This window comes from Pseudophryne corroboree, assembly GCF_028390025.1.
Source record: "Pseudophryne corroboree isolate aPseCor3 chromosome 3 unlocalized genomic scaffold, aPseCor3.hap2 SUPER_3_unloc_1, whole genome shotgun sequence".
In the NCBI taxonomy this organism is placed as follows: Eukaryota; Metazoa; Chordata; class Amphibia; order Anura; family Myobatrachidae; genus Pseudophryne; species Pseudophryne corroboree.
Genome location: NW_026967493.1, coordinates 3,410,355 through 3,437,429, shown reverse-complemented (window position 1 = coordinate 3,437,429; position 27,075 = coordinate 3,410,355). Strand labels below are relative to the sequence as shown.

Genomic DNA, 27,075 nt, shown 5'->3' with positions numbered 1-27,075 from the left:
GCCCTGTTGTAGAAGATCCTCTCGAGAAGGTAGAGGCCACGGATCTTCGATCAACATCCCTAGAAGATCTGCGTACCAGGCCAATCATGGGCAGTCTGGAGCAATGAGTATTGCTTGTACCTTTCCCTTTTCATTCTTTTGAGAATCTTGGGATCAGAGGAAGTAGAGGAAGCACGTACATGGAGTCATCAGAGTGTCTACCGCCACTGCCTGTGGTTCTCTCGACCTGGAACAATACCGATTGAGCTTCTTGTTGAGACGAGAGGCCATCATGTCAATTTGTGGATATCCCCACTGACGTATCAAGCACTTGAACACCTCCGGGTGAAGGTCCCACTCCCCCGGGTGTAGGTCATGTCTGCTGAGGAAGTCTGCTTCCCAGTTGTCTACTTCCGGAATGAAGACCGCTGACAACGCCACAGCGTGTTTTTCTGTCCAGAGGAGGATTCTTTTCACCTCTGATATTTCTGCTCTGCCTTTCGTTCCACCCTGTCGGTTTATGTACGTTACCGTCGTCACATTGTCCGACTAGACTTGAATGGCCTGATCTTGAAGAAGATATGAGGCCTGCAGAAGGGCGTTGTATATAGGCCAGAGTTCCAGAATATTGATTGGAAGGACGACTTCCGGACTTGATCATCTTCCCTGGAACTGCACCCCCTGGGTGACTGCTCCCCAACCTCTGAGACTTGCGTCTGTGTTTAGCCGAATCCAATTCTGAATCCCAAACCGTCGATCCTCGAGTAGGTGAGAAGCCCGAAGCCACCATAGAAGAGAAATCCTGGCTCTTGGAGACAGACGGATTCTCTGGTGCATGTGAAGATGCCATCCGGACCATTTGCCCAACAGATCGAACTGGAAGGGTCTTGCGTGAAACCTTTCATTAGTGTTCACTTTAGGATTTTTTTAGGGCAGGGTGCTGATCACTGAGGAGGGCACAATTTAACTTTTATGGGCACATTTTTGGTGTGACGCTTAGCGCACAAAGCATAGCGCGTATGTATATAGTTGTTATACATATATTTTCCCCTTAGTGTATCATATACCGATACATACATATAGGAGACCCATGTAACACCCAACATCTGTACTGAGGAAAATACTGTATATGTCTAGTCTTCTTGAAAGAACGGCTGTAGCATATACATAATAAGTAGATAATGAAGGTTTCTTCCAGTACTGAAGTAGTTCTAATCCTTATGAAAAGTTAAGCAGAGGGTTAAAATATATAGGTACAAAATAAGTCTGTTCTTCTACTAGGGAAATAGTGTAAGCAGCACATGCTCACTGCTTACCCTGTTCTTTCCCTCTTTATCAGAATGCTGTGTTATACAGGCAGCCACAGCAGTGATGTCATTTCCTCCTCTGCTATCCCATTCGCATAGGACAGAAATTGTGTTCCAATTTCAGAGATGGACAAGGAGTAGACCACTGCATTTTAACATGCACTCTGACTGTTGCATTCTGTATACAAGGGGGTGATTTCTGATCCTGCAGGGTGCACTGAAAAAGGGCAGGGTGCTTTTTCACATTTGGAAAATGGGTAGGGTGCAGCACCCTGCTGAAACAGCCTAGAAGGAACACTATCCATACTGAAGTGCCTCATAAGAGGCCACCATTTCCCCCCGAATGCGAATGCATAGTTGTACCGGTATCCATGTTGGCTTCAGGACATCCCGAACCATTGACTGGATTACCAATGCCTTTTCCAATGGCAGGAACACCTGGAATGGAAGCCTCCATGTAGGCTGTAGGTGTGATTTTGGAAAGTTTCAGAATCCACCCGTGATCCCGGAGTAGTCTGGTTGAGAGGGCAATGCTGTCCAATAACCTCTCCCTGGACGGTGCCTTTATCAGAAGATCATCCAGGTACGGAATTATGTTCACTCCCTGTTTGCGGATGAGAAACATCCTCTCTGCCATCACCTTGGTGGACACCCTCGGTGCCGTGGAGACACCATATGGCTGAGCCTGGAACTGGTAGTGACAGCCCTGTAGTGCAAACCGTAGATAAGCCTGATGATGCGGTCCGATCGGAATGTAAAGGTACGCATCCTTGATATCCATAGACACTAGGAACTCTCCCTCCTCCAGACCTGAGATCACCGCTCACAGAGACTCCATTTTGAATTTTGACACTTGTAAGTACAGGTTCAGCGACTTGATGTTCAGTATCGGTCTTACCGAACCGTCTGGTTTTGGTACTACAAACAAGTTGGAATAGTACCCCTTGTTTTGCAGATAAGGTGGAACTGGAACAATGACCTGAGTCTGTACCAGTGTTTGAATGGCATCCTGTAAAGTTATACTAGCCTCCTGTGAAACTGGTAAGCCTGATTTGAAGAATCTGTGAGGTGGGAGCTCCTGGAACTCCAGTCTGTAGCCCTGGGATATAAGATCTATGTCCCAGGGATCCTGGCACAAACTTGTCCAGATGTGACTGAAGAATTTTAGTCGGGCTCCCACTTGCCAGTCTCCCAGGCATCGCGGCCCGCCGTCATGCTGAAGGCTTTGAGGAAGCAGGGGTTGAACTCTGTTTCTGAGAACCGGCAGCTGCAGATTTGCGTGGTTTACCTCTAGCGCCTCTGCTGGCTATAGAAGAACCTCTGGTTTTGCCCTTAAACTTGGCTGTCCGAAAGGACTGCAAATTGGAAGCTGAGTAGGACTTCCTGGCTGGGGGAGCAGTGGAGGAACGATATGTGGACTTGCCTGCAGTAGCTTTGGAGATCTATTTATCCAATTAATCTCCAAATAAGGCCTCTCCTGTAAATGGTAGGCCTTCCACGCCTTTCCTGGAGTCCGCATCAGCAGTCCACTGGCGTAGCCATAGGCCCCTGCGTGCTGACACTGCCATAGCGATGGTGCGTGCATTAAGCAAGCCTATTTCTTTTATGGCTTCCACCATAAAGTTTGCAGAGTCCTGTATATGTTGCAGGAGTAAAACAATCTCCCCCCTAGATAAGGAATCTAACCCCTCAATTAGGTTACCTGACCATTTACCAATGGCTTTTGTTATCCACGCACATGCAATAGTGGGTCTCTAGCAGCTGTGTACAAAGATTTGAGTGTGGTCTCAATTCTACGATCAGCCATGTTTTTCAGGGAGGCTGCATCAGGGACAGGCAACATTATTTTCCGTGAGAGCCTGTATACTGATGCATCCACTATCGGTGGATTTTCCCATTTTTTCCTATTCTCAGGAGGAAAAGGAAAGGATGAGAGTAACCTCTTAGGGATTTGAAATTTCCTTTCAGGATTAACCCACGTTTCTTCAAACAGGGTATTCAGTTCCTTTGACACAGGAAAAGTGACTGAGGATTTTTTTTTTTACATTAAATTAAGATTCCTCACACTCCTCTGTCACCTTATCAGGAATTTGTAGAACGTCTCTGATAGCCTCTATAAGAGCCTCTATTCCCTGTAACAGAGCAGCATCCCCCACTTCTGAGTCTACCTCCCACTCCTCCATGTCTGACCTATCATCATCATCAGTCAGATGCAGGATATGGGCCAGAGTACGTTTTTGCGGACAAATGGTAGAGGTTTGAGACGCTGTTTTGGGGACTGAGTCTCTGTTCATAAACTCATCCACAGACTGTCTTAAGTGTTGTGTCTCTTTCTCATTGTGGGACAATTTAGTAGAAATATTAGAAATCATTCCTTTAAAGGAATCCAGCCATGGTGGTTCAGCCCCAGTGCACTACACTGAGTACATGGTAGTGAGCCCCCTGGGGAAGAGCTATACTCTGTCATACATGAAACACACTCTTTGCCTGACATTGTAAATGTGACAGCACACAGTAAAAGGTTAAAAGCACAATTAACCCACAAAGAGCCCTTCCAGGGAGACACAGATATTATGGAGTCGGCACACCGCGCCCTTATTGCTAACGTCAAGCTTAGCCGGGTCGCAGACTGAGTACCCAGATTGTGGACTCTGTACACTAATAATCGCCCCCAGCCCCCCCCCCCCCTCCTGCTATGACAACCTGGTACCGCTGAGGTAATCTGGAGTCTCTCCGGAGGAGCTGCGCGTCCCTGTCAGTCAGTGTCTGTGTTAGCTGCACAAGGGAAAATGGTGCTGGTGAGCTGCTGGATGTGCTCATAGTGAAGCCCCGCCCCCTCCATGGCGCTTGGGCTTCCCCTTTTTTTTTTTATACTGACTGAGGTAATTTAGTGCTTAAAATGGAGTCGGATCCGTGGTAAATCTTTATTTGCTAGTGTGGGTACAGTGTACTGAGACTCAGTTCGCCCCCTCAGAAGTGGTGCGTCTGCACTGTGTGCTGAGTCTGGAGACGCAGTCCGCCCTGTTTAGAAGCCATGCATCTCCGTACCTTCGTGCCGCCATAATGGCCGGTGACCCGCTAACCGGGACGCCGGCTTAGTACTCACCATTATTCATTCTTCTGGCTCTGTTAGGGGTGGAGGCGTGCTGCCGGAATGTACGCTTGCCATGGTGGGGCTTGCGAATAGTTCCCTCAGGAGCTAGTGTCCTGTCAGTGGGGAACGGGACCATTAACCCTTCAAGAGGTTGGGTCCGTTTCTCCCCCCAAGTCCCATGAAGCAGGCAGGCTGGTGCCAACCAGTCCTGCCTGAAAATAACAAGCAGAAAAATAAATGCAGAAAATTCTTCAGGAGCTTCCATAAGCGTGACCGACTCCTCCAGGCACATTTTCTAAACTGAGTCTGGTAGGAGGGGCATAGAGGGAGGAGCCAGCCCACACTATCAAATTCTTGAAAGTGCCCATGGCTCCTAGTGGACCCGTCTATACCACATGGTACTAAATGGATTCCCAGTATCCTCTAGGACGTAAGAGAAAGGGGGGTGTATGCACTTGATATGAAGCAGTGCTGTGCAAAAATGCAAGTGTGAATGTGGCTATATTACCTTTATTTCTGGAGTCTCAGAGATATGTCCGGTGCTGGAGAATGTTAAATTCAGTTGGTATGCGGCAGGTTTGGGGAGACAGCGTTGTCGTGTGACTGGCATTCCGGGGAGAAAGGAACCACTCACCAATGTACCTACCAATGGTGAAAAATGGAGAGGGAAGGTGGACCCTCTCAGCTCGGGCCCCCATGGCAGCTGCACTCCCTGCACCTGTGGCAGCTATGCACTTGGTCAGGTTCTTATAAGGTGTGAGGATGTCACTGTCTATTTCTCCATGCAGGAGTGGGAGTATATAGAGGAACACAGGGGTCTGTACAAGGACGTGATGGAGAATCACCAGCCCCTCACATCACCGGGTAAGAGGAGACTATCATGTAGTGTAATGGAGAGAGCAGCTATGGGGGCCCCTATATACACATCACCTGATAATCACATATATACACTGTACTCAGTCACTGTGTGTCTACTACAGATGGAGCCAGTAACAGGAATACCCCAGCGAGATGTCCCCGTCCTCTTTATTCCCAGGATTATACAGAGGAGAATCACAGTGTCCAACAGGAGGATCAGGTAGGTGGGATTTAGGGGTTCAAAAAATATCAACGTGACTATGGGGTTTATTTACTAACAGTAATCTGCTCCCAGTGCTAATGTTCCTCCTGCTTCGCCTGCTCAACGTTGCGTTCTCGGGTGCATTTGCCGCGTCTACTACATAGATTCAGCAAGATGAAGTGGATGAACGTTAACTCACCCACCCTGCGATGCCTGCCCCAGCTCATAGCGCTGTTATAGTGCGCAGGTGCAGCTTCGCTTGTCAAATCCCGGACTGGCTTGTAGTGATTGGTTGAGAAACCCTCCTCACGCACAGACTCCTGGGAACTTTTGGTTCAGTCCGACGTCATACAGAGCAACTCAGGTAATGGTTTCTCCTGCCCACCTATTAGTGCGGCGTCTGAATTATTAAAACAGCGACTTATCTCAGTGAAAAGTGGACTCTAACCCCCCCCCAATGTCTTCCTCGGGTTTGAACCCATGGGTGTGCAGGTCATGAACCCCGCCCTCCCTTTACCAGACTGCACTCCCGATCCCCCACCACCCTATTAACCCTACTATGCGGAGTGGTGGATCAGTGCATGTGGCAACTACTGCCCTCCCTGGAGTGCCTTAAAAATGGGGCTCTCTCACGAGGATACACCCCTTCATGCTGGCGCGCACCTGCACTCCCTGCGGCTGGTATACGGTATGGGTGCCACTCATTCCCTCTGGCTAGTCTGGAAGGGGATTTCCGATAACGGGATCGGTGGGCGAGTAGGAGGCCAACACCGGATGGCATTGTGTCCCGGGCACGCTGCCTCGCACACAGTTCTGCATGTAAGGGCTCCTGTACCAGGGTGCATGGCTGTGGGTCAGTGGCGGACTGTGTTGCCTCCTTGCGCTCCGTGTCTCAGGGGAGAATCCGTGGTCAGAGTGGAGCATGTCACCCTCACATGCAGCGCTAGATGTGCTAAGAGATGGCAGCTCCAGGAGACTAGTGTCCTTGCTCATACTGCCTGCACTTCTCTCTTACGCTACACATGCCGCTCCGCCAACTACTTCCCCCTGCCTCCTCCCCTCTCCTGCCAGAGCTCTCCTCTGTGAGTGTGTTTTATTTATTTCCTTTCTCACGTTCCCCATATCTCTCTCCTCTCCCTCTCTCCCCTCCCCGTCTTCCCCTCTCTCTCTCTCCCCCTCTCTCTTCCCTCTCTCTCTCTCTCTCTCTCTCCCCTCCACCCCTCTCTCTTCCCTCCCCCTCTCTCTCTTCCCTCCCCCTCTCTCTCTTCCCTCCCCCTCTCTCCCCTCTCTCCTCTCTCTCCCCTCCCCCCCACTCTCTTCCCCATCTTTCTTCCCTCTCTCCCCCCCCTCTCTCTCTCTCTCTCTCTCTCCCTCCCCTCTCTCTCCCCTCCCTCCCCTCTCTCTCCCCTAGCTCCCCTCTCTCCCTCCCCCCCCTCTCTCTCCTCCCCTCACCCGCTCCTGCCAGAGCTCTCGTGTGTGTGTTTTTATTTCCTCTCTCACGCTCTCTTCCCACTTCCCTATCTGTGACTTCTGTCTGTCTTCAGTGACTGTAGTTTGCAGCTCAATTCATTGTCTACAGATCCCTGTATATACGGATCTGTATACCTGCTGTATATAGGGATCTATGTGCTGTATACTTGCAGTATATGGGGATCTATGTGCTGTATACCAGGTGTATGTATGGCTATATGTACTGTATGTAGTGAGATGTATACCTTTTGAGCATAGGGGTAAATGTGCTGTACAGTGATCTGTGTACATGCTGTATAGGGATATATTAGTGTGTGTGGGGATGTATAGTAATTTGGGGGTGTACATGTGGTGTATAGGTATATGGAGATGTATATAACTGGTGATAGCCATATGAGGTATGGGAATACTGATCTACGCCTGGTGTATACGCAGCTCAGTGTTTCATGTGTCATACAGTCTGCTGCCGTCAGTGGCCCACCTGTCATCTGCTCTGAGCTGGATCTTGTATGATCCAGGGCTTGCATGGTCACAGGACCTGTCATCTGCTCTGAGCTGGGACATGCATGGTGACGGTGACCTGTCACTTCCTCTGAGCTGGCACATGTATGAATCTGAGACTGCATGGGCACAGGGACCTGTCACTTGCTATGAGCTGGGATCTATATGAGATGTGGGTTTGGGAGAGGCAGATGGGATGAGACAAGAGAAAGGACATATCATTAAAATGTTTCTGAAGATATATGTAGCAGTAGTCAGACCTGTGTGCTGTATATGTGGTCTTGGCGTGGTGCAATGACAGAACCCGTATACTGACACTGCAGCACAATAACATATATATATATATATATAAATATACATACATACATACATACATACATACATACATACATACATATACATGCAGTATATAGCTGACAAGAGGTCATGACCCTGTCAGATAAAAGATGGTTCTGCTGCTGCTGTCAACCCAATGACATCACCCACAGCCACCCACACAAATGGCACAGGCACACTTTACACTGATACCCCTTTCACATCGCACAAATAACCCGGTTTCGACACGGCATATTGCCGTGTCGAAACGGGTCAGTGTGCGATGTGAAAGCACCTTTACCGAATTAGTGGGTCGCCTGACCCGGTAATTCAACCCGGTTAAAAAGAAAGGTTATTACCGGGTTGAATACTGGGTCAGGTGCAGTGTGAATGGGAGCTGTTTCGATGCGACACAGCTCCCATTCACAGCATAGGGAGAGGCGGCGCAGGAGATGAGCTCATCTCCCAGCGCCGCCTCCACCCTCGCCCCTGCTGCTGCTGCGCCCCCCGCTGCTATGGCAACCGACCCGGTATATTGCCGGGTCGGAAAGCCAGCAGAGGAGAGCAAATGCCGGATCCCACCCGGTAAGGACACGTTTCTCTTACCAGGTAGGATCCGGCATTTGCGATCTGAAAGCAGCATGAGTGTCCTGACCAGGGTGAGAGAGCTGGGAAATAAAGCATGCAGCCTCCAGGACACAGGGACAAACCACGTCAGCTGACCAGCAGGATTTTTTTTTTAAACAACAATATCTTTATTCAGACAGAAAAAAACGGACACTACAGGAGGACAGCAGACAACGGCTCTCTGTGCTGCAGGGAGAGGGGCTGGTAACGGCAGCCCACCCTGAGGAAGCTGCAGGAGCAGAGGAACAAGGACAGCGGGGAGTCCTCGGAGGGTTTAGTAATAGCTGAGGGTAATACGGCCGCCATAATCAGCCACAGAACCAGTGTAACTCATAGCCGTCCTGAGTTAAAGGGATATTATGGCAAGCCTGTATACTGTATGAATGACATATGATATAACTAAAGTGTTTTCTTACTGTTTTTTGCATTATTTAGGGTGACAATCTGATTAATATTAAGGTAGAAGCTATAAAAGAGGAAGAAGAGACGTATGTGAGGGGTGATCAGCAGTGTAAGGAGGAGGAAATCCCTACAGGTATCGGTACAGGTGGAATAATAATCACTAACGGGTTGATTCAGGTTTGCAATGTGACAGCAAAATCAGCAACGGAACTGGCGTACGCATGCAGAGGTCCTCTCCTGCACGTGTGCCTGCAGTTAATGCTGGTGGCCCCCATTAAATGCCAACGCCTCTGCACTAATCTCTTAACCTCCCTCCCACCACATACGTTTGGCCAATGACCGGCACATCTCCTCTACCCTGGTCACTGCTTCCCATGCTCGAGTCCAAGATTTTACCCGTGCTGCCCCCCCTTCAGTGGAACGCGCTTCCCCGCTCCATTAGACTCTCCCCGACCTTGCAAACTGACACTGAAAACCCACCTATTCATCAAAGCCTACCCTTCCGATGCATAACCTAGTCCTGAGGCTGCTCCTTCATCCCCCTACCTCATGCCTTGACCATCTCTGCTTTGCTTACACCCTGCCATCAGGCTACCTCCTGCCTGCTTGCACCTCATGTCATCATGTCATTTGTATCTGTCGCCCCTTCCTACTAGATTGTTAGCTCCTCTTTGTCAAAACCCTCTACTCGACACATTTCACTCACAGCCCTTTTCTACTCAGCGACCATCTTTACCCACTACTTCTGGTAAAGGCTCATAGTGAAGCCCCGCCCCCTCCATGGCGCTTGGGCTTCCCCCTTTTCTTTATACTGGCTGAGGTAATTTAGTGCTTAAAATGGAGTCAGATCCGTGGTAAGTCTGTGTTTGCTAGTATGGGTACAGTGTACTGAGACTTGGTTCGCTCCCTCAGAAGTGGTGCGTCTGCACTGTGTGCTGAGTCTGGAGACGCAGTCCGTCCTGTTTAGAAGCCATGCATCTCCGTACCCTCGTGCCGCCATAATGGCCGGCGACCCGCTTACCGGGACCCTGGCTTAGTACTCACCACTCTTCATTCTTCTGGCTCTGTTAGGGTTGTCGGCGTGCTGCAGAAATGTACGCTCGCCGTGGTGGGGCTTGCGAATAGTTCCCTCAGGAGCTAGTGTCCTGACAGTGGAGAACGGGACCATTAACCCTTCAAGATGTTGGGCCGTTTCCCCCCCAAGTCCCACGAAGCAGGCAGGCTGTTGCCAACCAGTCCTGCCTGAAAATAACAAACAGAAAAATAAATGCAGAAAACTCTTCAGGAGCTTCCAGACACATTTCACTCACAGCCCTCTCGTACTCAGCGACCATCTTTACCCACTTTTTCTCCTGCTGGTAAAGGCTCATCTATGGCCGCCAGCTCCTAGTAGTGCGCTGATCACGCACTCGCTACTTACATCTAAACTGTATTATGTCCTGAGAATTGTGGTGCTCTTTGTTACCTGTACTCTATTTTTATTTATTTATTTACTGTAATGTTAAATTTTGTCTCCCTGTACTGGCCTTTGTACGGCGCTGCAAAACACTTGTAGCACATTATAAATAAAATGTAATAGTAATAAAATAACCTACATCATCCTCCTGTCACTGCGCTAATCTCTTATCCCGAACCCTCCTGTCACTGCACTAATCTCTTATCCCGCACCCTCCTCTGCCACTGCGCTAATCTCTTATCCCGCACCCTCCTGTCACTGCACTAATCTCTTATGCCGCACCCTCCTCTGTCACTGCGCTAATCTCTTATCCCGCACCTTCCACTGTCACTGCACTAATCTCTTATCCCGCACCGTCCTCTGTCACTACACTAATCTCTTATCCCGCACCCTCCTGTCACTGCGCTAATCTCTTATCCCTGCACCCTCCTCTGTCACTGCGCTAATCTCTTATCCCGCACCCTCCTGTCACTGCGCTAATCTCTTATCCCGCACCCTCCTGTCACTGCACTAATCTCTTATTCCGCACCCTCCTCTGTCACTGCACTAATCTCTTATCCCGCACCCTCCTCTGTCACTGCACTAATCTCTTATCCCCACACCCTCCTCTGTCACTGCGCTAATCTCTTATCCCGCCCCCTCCTCTGTCACTGCACTAATCTCTTATCCCCACACCCTCCTCTGTCACTGCGCTAATCTCTAATCCCGCACCCTCCTCTGTCACTGCACTAATCTCTTATCCCGCACCCTCCTCTGTCACTGCACTAATCTCTTATCCCGCACCCTCCTCTGTCACTGCACTAATCTCTTATTCCGCACCCTCCTCTGTCACTGCACTAATCTCTTATCCCTCACCCTCCTCTGTCACTGCACTTATCTCTTATCCCGCACCCTCCTCTGTCACTGCGCTAATCTCTTATCCCGCACCCTCCTCTATCACTGCGCTAATCTCTTATCCCGCACCCTCCTCTGTCACTGCACTAATCTCTTATCCCACACCCTCCTCTGTCACTGCACTAATCTCTTATCCCGCACCCTCCTCTGTCACTGCACTAATCTTTTATCCCCACACCCTCCTCTGTCACTGCACTAATCTCTTATTCCCACACCCTCCTCTGTCACTGCACTAATCTTTTATCCCCGCACCCTCCTCGGTCACTGCACTAATCTCTTATCCCGCACCCTCCTCTGTCACTGCACTAATCTCTTATCCCTGCACTCTCCTCTGTCACTGCACTAATCTCTTATCCCGCACCCTCCTCTGTCACTGCACTAACCTCTTATCTCGCACCCTCCTCTGTCACTGCACTAATCTCTTATCCCGCACCCTCCTCTGTCACTGCACTAATCTCTTATCCCTCACCCTCCTCTGTCACTGCACTAATCTCTTATCCCTCACCCTCCTCTGTCACTGCGCTTATCTCTTATCCCGCACCCTCCTCTGTCACTGCACTAATCTCTTATCCCGCACCCTCCTCTGTCACTGCACTAATCTCTTATCCCGCACCCTCCTCTGTCACTGCACTAATCTCTTATCCCGCACCCTCCTCTGTCACTGCACTAATCTCTTATCCCTCACCCTCCTCTGTCACTGCACTAATCTCTTATCCCTCACCCTCCTCTGTCACTGCACTAATCTCTTATCCCTCACCCTCCTCTGTCACTGCGCTTATCTCTTATCCCGCACCCTCCTCTGTCACTGCACTAATCTCTTATCCCGCACCCTCCTCTGTCACTGCACTAATCTTTTATCCCCGCACCTCCTCTGTCACTGCACTAATCTCTTATCCCCACACCCTCCTCTGTCACTGCGCTAATCTCTTATCACGCACCCTCCTCTCACTGCACTAATCTTTTATCCCGCACCCTCCTCTGTCACTGCACTAATCTCTTATCCCTGCACTAATCTTTTATCCCCGCACCCTCCTCTGTCACTGCGCTAATCTCTTATCCCTGCACTAATCTTTTATCCCCGCACCCTCCTCTGTCACTGCGCTAATCTCTTATCCCGCACCTTCCTCTGTCACTGCACTAATCTCTTATCCCGCACCCTCCTCTGTCACTGCACTAATCTCTTATCCCGCACCCTCCTCTGTCATTGCACTAATCTCTTATCCCGCACCCTCCTCTGTCACTGCACTAATCTCTTATCCCGCACCCTCCTCTGTCACTGCACTAATCTCTTATCCCTCACCCTCCTCTGTCACTGCGCTTATCTCTTATCCCGCACCCTCCTCTGTCACTGCGCTAATCTCTTATCCCCACACCCTCCTCTGTCACTGCGCTAATCTCTAATCCCGCACCCTCCTCTGTCACTGCACTAATCTCTTATCCCGCACCCTCCTCTGTCACTGCACTAATCTCTTATTCCGCACCCTCCTCTGTCACTGCACTAATCTCTTATCCCTCACCCTCCTCTGTCACTGCACTTATCTCTTATCCCGCACCCTCCTCTGTCACTGCGCTAATCTCTTATCCCGCACCCTCCTCTATCACTGCGCTAATCTCTTATCCCGCACCCTCCTCTGTCACTGCACTAATCTCTTATCCCACACCCTCCTCTGTCACTGCACTAATCTCTTATCCCGCACCCTCCTCTGTCACTGCACTAATCTTTTATCCCCACACCCTCCTCTGTCACTGCACTAATCTCTTATTCCCACACCCTCCTCTGTCACTGCACTAATCTTTTATCCCCGCACCCTCCTCGGTCACTGCACTAATCTCTTATCCCGCACCCTCCTCTGTCACTGCACTAATCTCTTATCCCTGCACTCTCCTCTGTCACTGCACTAATCTCTTATCCCGCACCCTCCTCTGTCACTGCACTAACCTCTTATCTCGCACCCTCCTCTGTCACTGCACTAATCTCTTATCCCGCACCCTCCTCTGTCACTGCACTAATCTCTTATCCCTCACCCTCCTCTGTCACTGCACTAATCTCTTATCCCTCACCCTCCTCTGTCACTGCGCTTATCTCTTATCCCGCACCCTCCTCTGTCACTGCACTAATCTCTTATCCCGCACCCTCCTCTGTCACTGCACTAATCTCTTATCCCGCACCCTCCTCTGTCACTGCACTAATCTCTTATCCCTCACCCTCCTCTGTCACTGCACTAATCTCTTATCCCTCACCCTCCTCTGTCACTGCACTAATCTCTTATCCCTCACCCTCCTCTGTCACTGCGCTTATCTCTTATCCCGCACCCTCCTCTGTCACTGCACTAATCTCTTATCCCGCACCCTCCTCTGTCACTGCACTAATCTTTTATCCCCGCACCTCCTCTGTCACTGCACTAATCTCTTATCCCCACACCCTCCTCTGTCACTGCGCTAATCTCTTATCACGCACCCTCCTCTCACTGCACTAATCTTTTATCCCGCACCCTCCTCTGTCACTGCACTAATCTCTTATCCCTGCACTAATCTTTTATCCCCGCACCCTCCTCTGTCACTGCGCTAATCTCTTATCCCTGCACTAATCTTTTATCCCCGCACCCTCCTCTGTCACTGCGCTAATCTCTTATCCCGCACCTTCCTCTGTCACTGCACTAATCTCTTATCCCGCACCCTCCTCTGTCACTGCACTAATCTCTTATCCCGCACCCTCCTCTGTCATTGCACTAATCTCTTATCCCGCACCCTCCTCTGTCACTGCACTAATCTCTTATCCCGCACCCTCCTCTGTCACTGCACTAATCTCTTATCCCTCACCCTCCTCTGTCACTGCGCTTATCTCTTATCCCGCACCCTCCTCTGTCACTGCGCTAATCTCTTATCCCGCACCCTCCTCTGTCACTGCACTAATCTCTTATCCCACACCCTCCTCTGTCACTGCGCTAATCTCTAATCCCGCACCCTCCTCTGTCACTGCACTAATCTCTTATCCCTCACCCTCCTCTGTCACTGCACTAATCTCTTATCCCGCACCCTCCTCTGTCACTGCACTAATCTCTTATCCCGCACCCTCCTCTGTCACTGCACTAATCTCTTATCCCTCACCCTCCTCTGTCACTGCGCTTATCTCTTATCCCGCACCCTCCTCTGTCACTGCACTAATCTCTTATCCCGCACCCTCCTCTGTCACTGCACTAATCTTTTATCCCCGCACCCTCCTCTGTCACTGCACTAATCTCTTATCCCCACACCCTCCTCTGTCACTGCAATAATCTCTTATCACGCACCCTCCTCTCACTGCGCTAATCTCTTATCCCGCACCCTCCTCTGTCATTGCGCTAATCTCTTATCCCGCACCCTCCTCTGTCACTGCACTAATCTCTTATCCTACACCCTCCCTTGTCACCGCACTAATCTCTTATCCCGCACCCTCCTCTGTCACTGCGCTAATCTCTTATCCCGCACCCTCCTCTGTCATTGCGCTAATCTCTTATCCCGCACCCTCCTCTGTCACTGCACTAATCTTTTATCCCCGCACCCTCCTCTGGCACTGCACTAATCTCTTATCCCGCACCCTCCTCTGTCACTGCACTAATCTTTTATCCCTGCACCCTCCTCTGTCACTGCACTAATCTCTTATCCCCACACCCTCCTCTGTCACTGCGCTAATTTCTTATCACGCACCCTCCTCTCACTGCACTAATCTTTTATCCCTGCACTAATCTTTTATCCCCGCACCCTCCTCTGTCACTGCGTTAATCTCTTATCCCGCACCTTCCTCTGTCACTGCACTAATCTCTTATCACGCACCCTTCTCTCACTGCACTAATCTTTTATCCCTGCACTAATCTTTTATCCCCGCACCCTCCTCTGTCACTGCGCTAATCTCTTATCACGCACCCTCCTCTCACTGCACTAATCTTTTATCCCTGCACTAATCTTTTATCCCCGCACCCTCCTCTGTCACTGCGCTAATCTCTTATCCCGCACCCTCCTCTGTCACTGCGCTAATCTCTTATCCCGCACCTTCCTCTGTCACTGCACTAATCTTTTATCCCCGCACCCTCCTCTGTCACTGCGCTAATCTCTTATCCCGCACCCTCCTCTGTCACTGCACTAATCTCTTATCCCGCACCCTCCCTTGTCACCGCACTAATCTTTAATCCCGCACCCTCCTCTGTCACTGCGCTAATCTCTTATCCCGCACCCTCCTCTGTCATTGCGCTAATCTCTTATCCCGCACCCTCCTCTGTCATTGCGCTAATCTCTTATCCCGCACCCTCCTCTGTCACTGCACTAATCTCTTATCCCGCACCCTCCTGTCACTGCGCTAATCTCTTATCCCGCACCCTCCTCTGTCATTGCGCTAATCTCTTATCCCGCACCCTCCTCTGTCACTGCACTAATCTCTTATCCCGCACCCTCCTGTCACTGCACTAATCTCTTATCCCGCACCCTCCTCTGTCACTGATGTAATAACCTGTGACTTGCAGCCATCAACGAGTTCCCGGCGAGTCTGGACGATGTTTTAAAGTAGCTATAATGTAAAAGGCATCACCTGGTTGAATGATTGCTACTTTAGTTGCTGGAACTGGAGTAATCCTCGGGGATATATAATAGACACATTTGGCAAAGGGTTAAATTAGAGCAATAGTTCCTTTCTCTCAGGGGGAGGAGACGCCACAGTCACTGGGATCAGTACGTAAAGTCTGTTGTACTGGAGAAGTAAGTGAATACATAGGTTATGTCGGCGGGTTCACTACGATATGCCGGCGGTCGGGCTCCCGGCGACCAGCATACCGGGCTGGGAGCCCGACTGCCGGTGTACCAACAGTGTGGCGAGCGCAAATTAGCCCCTTGCGGGCTCGCTGCGCGCGCCACACTATTTTTTTCTCCCTACAGGGGGGTCGTGGACCCCCACGAGGGAGAATAAGTGTCGGTATGCCGGGCTCCCGGCGCCGGTATGCTGGTCGCCGGGAGCCTGACCGCCGGCATACTGAAGACCACCCATGTCGGCACCACAATGCCAACAATGCTAAAAGGCTACATGAATCATTTCAGTGGTGTCTGCTGTATAAATTCAAGTATGGTGTTACAGCTCTATGTATACAGTTCTAGTGCTGACACAGTTACAGGGCTTTAGGTAACATGTTAACGTTGTCAGCATTGTGGTGCCGGCACACTGCTGCCGACAGGGACATTCTCCATAATGGTTGCATCCCAAATAAGCATTACATGCTCCCTGCTTGCCCTGTCTCTCTCATTTTCCCTCTGTGTCTGACATAAAACACGGGCAGGGCTGACGTGATGATGGAGAATCACCGGCCCCTCACATCACTGGGTAAGAGGAGACTGTCATGTAGTGTAATGGTGAGAGCAGCTATGGGGCCACCTAGATACACATCACCTGATAATCCCATATATACAATGTACTCAGTCACTGTGTGTCTCCTACAGATGGAGCCAGTAACAGGAATATTCCAGAGAGATGTCCCCGTCCTCTTTATTCCCAGGATCATACAGAGGAGAGTCACAGTGTCCCACAGGAGGGTCAGGTAGGTGGAAATGGGGGGCTCACCAAATACCAGTGTGGTGTGATCTGTAGAGAAACTGAGGGTCTCATACTCAGATATTTTTATTTGTTTAATCTCACTGAAATAAATCAGAAAGTTTGTAAGATTTTATTTCTTTATTGTTGGGTGTATTGTTTAGGATGAAGCCTTTACTACTACTACTACTACTACTACTAAAGTAGAAGATATAAAAGAGGAAGAAGAGACGTATGTGAGGGGTGATCAGCTGTGTAAGGAGGAGGAAATCCCTACAGGTATCAGCACATGTGAGTAATAATCACTAAGTACAGAGTCACATATTCTCCTTGTTCTGTCACTAATGAGTGACAAGTATCTGCCCAAAGGGGGAATTAGGAGCCATCAGCCCCTATTATACTCCTGCTCTCCCCCTCACATCATGTCACTGTGTGTTACCAGCCCAGAGATCTGACCAGTCTCCTCCCCACACTCTCTGGTGTATCTCATACATCAGGAGCCATCAGCCCCTATTATACTCCTGCTCTCCCCCTCACATCATGTCACTGTGTGTTACCAGCCCAGAGATCTGACCAGTCTCCTCCCCACACTCTCTGGTGTATCTCATACATCAGGAGCCATCAGCCCCTATTATACTCCTGCTCTCCCCCTCACATCATGTCACTGTGTGTTACCAGCCCAGAGATCTGACCAGTGTCCTCCCCACACTCTCTGGTGTATCTCATACATCAGGAGCCATCAGCCCCTATTATACTCCTGCTCTCCCCCTCACATTATGTCACTGTGTGTTACCAGCCCAGAGATCTGACCAGTCTCCTCCCCACACTCTCTGGTGTATCTCATACATCAGGAGCCATCAGCCCCTATTATACTCCTGCTCTCCCTCTCACATCATGTCACTGTGTGTTACCAGCCCAGAGATCTGACCAGTCTCCTCCCCACACTCTCTGGTGCATCTCATACATCAGGAGCCATCAGCCCCTATTATCCTCCTGCTCTCCTATCACATCGTGTCACTGTGTGTTACCAGCCCAGAGATCTGACCAGTCTCCTCCCCACACTCTCTGGTGTATCTCATACATCAGGAGTTATCAGCCCCTATTTGCCCTGAAGTTCTGTTACAGCCACTTGCAGGGTGTATAGGTTTGTAGTGCTTCCGGGTGCATAAGTGGGTAATACTAATGTGTTTTGCTGAGTGAATGGCGAGTTGCACTGCGGTGAGTCTGTGACAGGAAGCTGGGGCTTACTGAATGACTCAGTATGGACAACGCTAGTGATAACTGTGTGGCTACTGAGTAACATAGCCAGGCACTGCAGGGAATGGAGTGGACCCTTTACATCCGCTCCCAACATCAGAAGGTTGGTTGTGTGACAATGTTGGTTATTACAACATTGCTCTCCAGACCCGATCAGTGACTTTTAACACATTAACAAGTGAAATACACTCTTGACTCTATTGCACTCTACTGTCTTAATATTGTTTTAGATTATATTTGCCTTAAATGCTTATTATATTTGTGACCAACATCTGTAGAACCTTTATCCTAGGAATCATTTACACAAATTTTGTGCAATAAGTTATTAATTTACCTGTGACTTTTAAATTGTTTTCTTTATCGTCCACTAGGGGGCATAAGAGCATTACATCGGGTATAGGTTTATGAGGAACGAGCAGGCACCAAAGGGTTAGATTTTTGTATCCAGCATGCCTTGGTCTCCCCATCCCCTATACCCGTGCCCCACCCCGCAAGTTTTTTCTATGGTGCCAGCAGGAGTGGGTACTACTTTCTGGGACTATTTAAACAGTGACAGTCCAGGCGTCCATAGAACGCCCATACTTCTTCCTGGAGCCTGTGACCGAAGCCGGGAAGGTAAGAGATTGGCTCCCTGCCAACAGGGAGCTGTGACACTTCGGCTGTCCGCCCCAAATGGTGGGAGATAGGGCGGGAGTGTTGCGGTGGGTGCCCAGTACACTGTGTTTCCTATTGGACCTGGTGGTTTTTCTCCTAATGGGCGGTAAGCCGTGCCTGTAGCCCCTCCCCCGCCCCTGAGGCTTGCTTGAAACACAGTGGCTGCCATCCTATATCTTCCTCCCTCTCTTTCAGAGCGCTGGGCAGCCATTTTCAGCAATGGCTGCTCCAGCACTTCACAGAGATGGAGGCTTGAGCTCTTTCACCAGGTACCTTGCTTCTCAAGCCTGGACCTAACGAAACTCCTTCTTGCTATACATAGCTGGACAGTTGAATATGATTGTCCACTGCTCACTCCTTCCTGTTTATATAGAGCTGGATAGTTGAGTATTATTGCCTTATTCTTTATGTGCATTTGGGATTTCTGATATATATGTGTGTGTGTGTGTGTGTGTGTGTGTGTGTGTGTATGTATATATATATATATATATATATATATATATTTGCAATGTAGCTTGGCACTCAGGACTCATAGAACACAGTATAGGGGTGCCAGCCCAAATCAATCAATAGTTCCTTTACTTTACTTGTAAAGACATTGGTAAATACACTGCTCAAAAAAATAAAGGGAACATTAAAATAACACATCCTAGATCTGAATGAATGAAATATTCTTATTAAATACTTTGTTCTTTACATAGTTGAATGTGCTGAAAACAAAATCACACAGAAATTATCAATGGAAATCAAATTTATTAACCCATGGAGGTCTGGATTTGAAGTCACACTCCAAATTAAAGTGGAAAAACACACTACAAGCTGATCCAACTTTGATGTAATGTCCTTAAAACAAGTCAAAATGAGGCTCAGTAGTGTGTGTGGCCTCCACGTGCCTGTATGACCTCCCTACAATGCCTGGGCATGCTCCTGATGAGGTGGCGGATGGTCTCCTGAGGGATCTCCTCCCAGACCTGGACTAAGGCATCCGCCAACTCCTGGACAGTCTGTGGTGCAACTTGGCGTTGGTGGATGGAGCGAGACATGATGTCCCAGATATGCTCAATTGGATTCAGGTCTGGGGAACGGGCGGGCCAGTCCATATCATCAATGCCTTCGTCTTGCAGGAACTGCTGACACACTCCAGCCACATGAGTTCTAGTATTGTCTTGCATTAAGAGGAACCCAGGGCCAACCGCACCAGCATATGGTCTCACAAGCGGTCTGAGGATCTCATCTCGGTACCTAATGGCAGTCAGGCTACCTCTGGCGAGCACATGGAGGGCTGTGCGGCCCCCCAAAGAAATGCCACCCCACACCATTTCTGACCCACTGCCAAACCGGTCATGCTGGAGAATGTTGCAGGCAGCAGAACATTCTCCTTGGCGTCTCCAGACTCTGTCACGTCTGTCACATGTGCTCAGTGAGAACCTGCTTTCATCTGTGAAGAGAACAGGGCGCCAGTGGCGAATTTGCCAATCTTGGTGTTCTCTGGCAAATGCCAAACGTCCTGCTTGGTGTTGGGCTGTAAGCACAACCCTCACCTGTGGACGTCGGGCCCTCATACCACCCTCATGGAGTCTGTTTAGTTTGAGCAGACACATGCACATTTGTGGCTTGCAGGAGGTCATTTTGCAGGGCTCTGGCAGTGCTCCTCCTGTTCCTCCTTGCACAAAGGCGGAGGTAGCGGTCCTGCTGCTGGGTTGTTGCCCTCCTGCGGCCTCCTCCATGTCTCCTGATGTACTGACCTGTCGCCTCCATGTTTTGGACACTACGCTGACAGACACAGCAAACCTTCTTGCCACAGCTCGCATTGATGTGCCATCCTGGATGAGCTGCACTACCTGAGCCACTTGTGTGGGTTGTAGACTTCGTGTCACGATCCGGGTATCTGGACGCCATTATTCACCTTTCAGGTGTCTCCTGAGGCTGGCTTAGCATCCTAGGCCCGGTTCCCAGCTGTGTTGATAGTATTCATATGTCATGTCTCATCTCTGCTGGTCCGTGGATATTGTCCTTCCAGTGCCCGGGCGACTGGCATGGCGTCACCTGCTGGCGGGGCCTCGGGCATCATCTTCGTATTCGCAATGCATTTCAGGTTATGTGGCACTTCTCATCTACTGCGGCCGCGGCCATCTGCGCTGGAGGTTTGAGACGCAAGTCTGCGTTCTCTGTGTTCACCGCTGCCATTACAGAGGAATCTCCGTGTGGTGTTACAAACAAGGTTTCCCGCCACTGGCCAGTATGGGCGCAGCCATCTTAGTTCTAGTCACATGATCCTGACCTCCAATCCATAGCTCCACTGAAGTCTGCCTAATTGCTCATCCAATCCCTGCATACCTAAGGGTATAAAGCAGGGCTGGCCAAACCAGTCCTCGATATCTACCAACAGTGCATGTTTTCCAGGCCTCCTGGAGATCTGTAGAATTGTCAGTTAGGAATGAATGCAGCACATCTTAATTAGTAATGACTACACCTGTGCACCAGCTAGGTAGTCTGGAAAATGTGAACTGTTGGTAGATCTTGAGGACCGCTTTGGCCAGCCCTGGTATAAAGGGATTGAGTCTGCACCAGGAAATCGTCAGTGCTTTGGTTGTCAAACCTTGTTTCCAGTCTCTCTCTTCTGTGGTTGTTTTAATTCCAGGTTTCCAGCTCCTGTTCCAGATTCCACCAAGAGACCCGCACCAGCCTACCACCTTGCGGTGCAGCCTGACTCTACAGTCTTCTGTGTTTGCCCTAGCTTCCAGCTACAGTTTCATCTGCTTCCAGCGGTCAGCTTCCAGCAGTGATCAGCTTTCTTAAAGAGCCGGTGCTTCTCCAGCGGTTACCTGCATACCATCGGTTACCTGCAAACCATCGGTACCCGCAAACCATCGGTTTCTACATCTTCGCTCCCTAGCTTCATTCTACTATCTGGCTGGTTCCATCCAGCATCTACTCCATGTTTTAACACCTGGCTGGTTCCATCCAGCATTTTCAACAGCTACCTCAACTACAGTGCTACCGGCTTCCAGTGATATATCTGCTGGTGTGTTCCTTAGCTATACCTTATACTACGAACGGGTCTGGTAAGGACATTCCATCTCTGGGACATTAAGAACTGTACCTACTGCTACCAGTACCCTGTGGCCGTTGCCAACTCGTAGTTCTCCAGGAACTGTTTTTATCAAATCTGCTGTATATCTTCGTTGACTTATTACTGCTGTGATTACATGGAGTCTTTGTTAATAAACATTTATTGACTTTTAATCCTGGTTGTCATGGTCACGCCTTTGGGCAACCTTTCTACATCCTACTCATATGTCCAGGGGTCTGATAAAACCTCCGAAGTTTAGCTTCACCTCAGCCCCTACAACTGAGGCTTCCTCCTGTCAGCTCAGGCCCTCAGTTGTGACACTCCGTCTCATGCTAGCACTAGAGTGAAAGCACCGCCAGCTTTCAAAAGTGACCAAAACATCAGCCAGAAAGCATAGGAGCTGAGAAGTGGTCTGTGGTCACCACCTGCAGAACAACTCCTTTATTGGGGGTGTCTTGCTAATTGCCTATAATTTCCACTATTCCATTTGCACAACAGCATGTAAAATTGATTGTCAATCAGTGTTGCTTCCTAAGTGGACAGTTTGATTTCACAGAAGTGTGATTGACTTGGAGTTACATTGTGTTGTTTAAGTGTTCCCTTTATTTTTTTGAGCAGTGAATGTATGTATATATATATATATATATATATATATATATGTGTGTGTGTGTGTGTATATATATATATATATATATATATATATATGTGTGTGTGTGTGTGTGTATATATATATATATATATATATATATAAAAAAAAATTTCCAGTAGCTGCCACACTACTTGTAGTTTGGGGGTAAGCCTCACTCTCTTGCACTGCCGCACATCATGGTCTGCTGTTGCAGCCCAGTGTGGGGTGATCTCTAGTGGTCAATAATCCAGTAGCAGAACTAACCAGGAGGTAGCTGCTCCGGTACCTTGTACTTGCTCTCTCTCCCCAGGATCTGAACAACGATGGCCTGTGTGTGTCGGTTGCTTCATGTCCCCTTTTTCAGGAATCTCCTTCAGCTGCGTCAACCTCTCAGGAACCAGCTGGGGCAACTACGTTGAAACAGTTAATGTCTCCGTTAGTAGACCGCCTGCCTCCTCCACAATACGCCTTCCCCGATAGTGCAGCCTCTTGTGCACCTGCAGTCCGTTCCGGGCCTGCGCAGAAGACTGCAAAAGACTGCTGTGGATGCAGTCTTTTGCGCAGTCACTACAGGGCTTAGCGCACACGTCCGTTTCACATCGATAGGACGTCTGCATGCAGGGCTCCCGTGAGGGAGAGCTCCACCCCGGATCCTGATGCCGAATCTGAGCCTTTTTTCAAACCAGGAGGACAGTTGTTTGGCCCTTTTCAGAATCCTCTTCAGTACCTGAGGATGCGGAGCGCTTGTCAGGGCATTTAGGAGTGGGAAGCACCTGTCAGGGCCTTTAGAACTGTACTCCATATTGAGGAGGCGGACACATCTCCTCGGGATAAGTCTCCGCCAGAAGATCTTCTAGAGGTAGCAAGGGCTCGGCACACTAGGGGGCTAATTCAGACCTGATCGCTGCTGTAGGCTTTCGCACAGCAGGCGATTAGGTCTGAACTGCGCAGGCGCCGTAGTGCGTTCGCTAGGCGGGCCAGCGGCATTGGGCCGCCATTTTTTCGGTACGGTCCGGGCAACACAGGCATGCCCTGACCGTGCGGGGGGTGATCCGCGGTGGCTACGCTATGTCAAACACAGCTGCTGTGACCCGGAGAGCGACGGGTAGCTCTCTGCCAGCATGCTGGTAGGGAGCCGCTCTTCAGGGACAAAATCGCTTTTGTACCTGTACCTGTAGGGAGGGGGGGGGGGGGGGGGGGTCAGAGCCAGACATGCGGGGCAGACTAGCCCTGTGCTGGGCATCCTCCCTCATGTCTGTACAAGTCTGAATTACCCCCTAAGCGTTTTCAGCTATCTACACACTTCTGCTTGCAGTGCGTCCTGTGTAGGAGGCCCCACTCCTGCTTTATTAAGTAAAATCATTGTTCCTCCCTATTACGGAGACCTATTCCCTCAAACTACGGATATGAAGATGGAAACAATTCTAAAAACAGCTTATTCTCATGCAGGAGTTATTGGTCGTCCAGCCCTGGCATATGGGCCCTAGTTGCCAAAGCCATTGGAACCGGGGCTGAGACGCATGAACACAGACTTTCTTCAGGTACGAGTAGAAAGACGTTGCTCATGCATGTTTTAACATCCAAAGTGTCGGCTTCAACAGTAGCAGCCAGGAGGTCCCTTTTTGACTCTGTTCCTGGCGAGCTGACACAAATTATTAAGAGGACCTTAGAAGCACTTCTTTTTGCTGGGGACACGCCTTTTGAAACCGAACTGAACAAGATAATGCTGGCTGCGTCCACGACAGCCTTGCTTCCTTCAGCTGCACCAGCAGGGCCCATGACTACCTTTCACTCTTTTCGCCCGCAAAGCAGAGGTAACAGTCATGCGTCCTTGTGGTGCCAGGCCCCATCCAAAGGATCAAACACTTGCACTTAACCTAGGATACCTGAGTCCAGCTCCTAGGTTGGCTGACCAACTTCTATCTTTTGTCCACAGTGGACAGAGACCACAGCGGAAACCTATGTCAGAGGAGTCATCTTTCAAGGTTATGCTCTGATGTATCTGAGGGTCTTCCTCGGGGGTTCTTTGCCAGAGGACCTTCAGATGGTCCCCAGAAGGGTTGAAGCTCTGTGGGAGTCAGTGCGCACCCTGCTGGCTTCCAATACCATTATCACAGTCCCCTGTCTTAAGAGGATGAATTCGGTTTATACCTTTTTTTCTGGTACAGAAGTCGAATGGCTCTTATGTCCTGTACTCAATTTGAAGATGTGAAACATGTATTTTTGGAGGTTTTGTATGGGGTCTCTTTGCTCTATTGTTCTAGCTAGACCCCGGGGACTTTATAGCATCCCTGGACATTTAGAACGCATATTTGAACATTCCTATTGGGCCCAACCATCATTGCTCCCTTAGATTTAACATATAGATAATCATTCCCAATTTCAGGCATTGCCATTCGGTTTGTCAATGGCACCGCAAATGTTTACCAATATCAATGGTGGCCATATTCGACAGTGTGGAGTACGCTTAGTTTTACTCCCGTCCTCTACTAGTGGGTTCTGGCCAGAGGTAATGGACCCTATCCACACAGCAGGACATGGTCCATTGCCCTCTCACAGGAGGTACGCCACTCCCTCATGTGGTGACTACTTCAGGCCAACCTGAACCAGTATCGCCCCTCCTGGATTCTGAACTGGGTCCTGATCACCAGCAATGCAAGCCTTCGGGGTTGCGGGGTAGCCTGCGGACATCAGACGTATTAAGGACACTGGTGGGCTAAGGACAGCCAGCTCCCTGTCAATATATTGGACCTCAGGGTGATCTTCAGAGTGCTTTGCTTGGCCCAGCCACTCTAAGGTTGTCCAGTCAAGCTACAGTCAGACAATACAACAGCCGGCACTTTCGTAAAAGAAGGCACTCGCAGTTGAGGTGCCATGAGGGTGGTAAGACATCTTCCATCGGGCAGAGCGTCATCTATGCTCAGTCGGTAGTATTCATCCCCAAAGCACACAACTGGGTAGTGGGCTTCTTCAGTCGACAGGCCATACACTGAGGCGAGTGGGTCCTGCATCTGGAGGTGTTGCAGTTGCTGGTCCACCGTTGGGGCCTCCAGGCATTTATACGATGGCAGTTAAAAAAGACACTTGTGATTCCGCACCAGTCTATGAATGAGGATTAGGTCTTTAGTGTTAAACCAAAAATGATAGCATAAAGGGATAGAGAATCCCAGGTATAACCGATTTGGTGGTTATATTAATTGTTTATCATTGCTCAGTGAACATTGCTGTTTTGTAGAATAGAAAAATCTCTTTATATTTGAGCTTCACAACTAATTGGTTATAGAACACAACGCCTAGGCGAAAAAGAGTTAGAAAAAGATTTGGGGGTATTCATTGATAATAGGCTTAATAACCATACACAATGTCAAAACGCAGTAAAGAAGTCAATTAAGGTACTAGCGTGCATAAAAAGGGGAATTGAGACAAGGGACTCGGATGTAATTATGCCGCTGTGAAAGTGTTCAAAGACGAGCTACTAAATTGATTAAAGGCCTAGAAGGACTGGACTATAAGGAAAGACTTACTAGGCTGAATATGTATACGTTAGAAAAGGGGCGCCTAAGAGGAGATATTATTAATTTCTCTGACGTCCTAAGTGGATGCTGGGGACTCCATCAGGACCATGGGGATTAGCGGCTCCGCAGGAGACAGGGCACAAAAGTAAAAGCTTTAGGACTAGGTGGTGTGCACTGGCTCCTCCCCCTATGACCCTCCTCCAAGCCTCAGTTAGGTTTTTGTGCCCGGCCGAGAAGGGTGCAATCTAGGTGGCTCTCCTGAGCTGCTTAGAGTAAAAGTTAGACTTAGGTTTTTTTTATTTTCAGTGAGTCCTGCTGGCAACAGGCTCACTGCACCGAGAGACTAAGGGGAGAAGAAGCGAACTCACCTGCGTGCAGAGTGGATTGGGCTTCTTGGCTACTGGACATTAGCTCCAGAGGGACGATCACAGGCCCAGCCATGGATGGGTCCCAGAGCCGCGCCGCCGGCCCCCTTACAGAGCCAGAAGAGTGAAGAGGTCCAGAAATCGGCGGCAGAAGGCATCTTGTCTTCAATAAAGGTAGCGCACAGCACTGCAGCTGTGCGCCATTGCTCTCAGCACACTTCACACTCCTGTCACTGAGGGTGCAGGGCGCTGGGGGGGGGGCGCCCTGAGACGCAATGTAAACACTATCTGTGGCTAAAAATACATCACATATAGCTCCAGGGCTATATGGATGTATTTAACTCCTGCCATTTTTCCTCATAAAAAGCGGGAGAAAGGCCGCCGTGAAGGGGGCGGAGCCTATCTCCTCAGCACACAAGCGCCATTTTCCCTCACAGCTCCGCTGGAAGGACGTCTCCCTGACTCTCCCCTGCAGTCCTGCACTACAGAAACAGGGTAAAAAAGAGAGGGGGGGCACTAATTTGGCTACATAAACTACAATAGCAGCTATAAAGGGAGAAACACTTATTATAAGGTTGTCCCTATACATATATAGCGCTGGGTGTATGCTGGCAAACTCTCCCTCTGTCTCCCCAAAGGGCTAGTGGGGTCCTGTCCTCTATCAGAGCATTCCCTGTGTGTGTGCTGTGTGTCGGTACGTGTGTGTCGACATGTATGAGGAGGAAAATGGTGTGGAGGCGGAGCAATTGCCTGTATTAGTGATGTCACCCCCTAGGGAGTCGACACCTGACTGGATGGTCTTATTTAAGGAATTACGTGATAGTGTCAGCACTTTACAAAAAACTGTTGACGACATGAGACAGCCGGCAAATCAGTTAGTGCCTGTCCAGGCGTCTCAAACACCGTCAGGGGCTCTAAAGCGCCCAT

General features: G+C 49.6%; 1 protein-coding gene across 1 annotated transcript in view; it reads left to right on the top strand.

The window, feature by feature from the left end:
- LOC134983125 (zinc finger protein OZF-like) overlaps positions 1–27,075 on the top strand; it is a 50,219-nt gene that overhangs the window by 12,202 nt on the left and 10,942 nt on the right. Inside the window, exons 2-6 of the mRNA XM_063948857.1 lie at positions 5,169–5,244; positions 5,361–5,458; positions 8,789–8,888; positions 16,566–16,663; positions 16,821–16,947. Of these exons, the coding sequence (XP_063804927.1) occupies positions 5,214–5,244; positions 5,361–5,458; positions 8,789–8,888; positions 16,566–16,663; positions 16,821–16,947 (454 nt within the window). The 5' untranslated portion in view covers positions 5,169–5,213. The remainder of the gene's footprint in view (positions 1–5,168; positions 5,245–5,360; positions 5,459–8,788; positions 8,889–16,565; positions 16,664–16,820; positions 16,948–27,075) is intronic.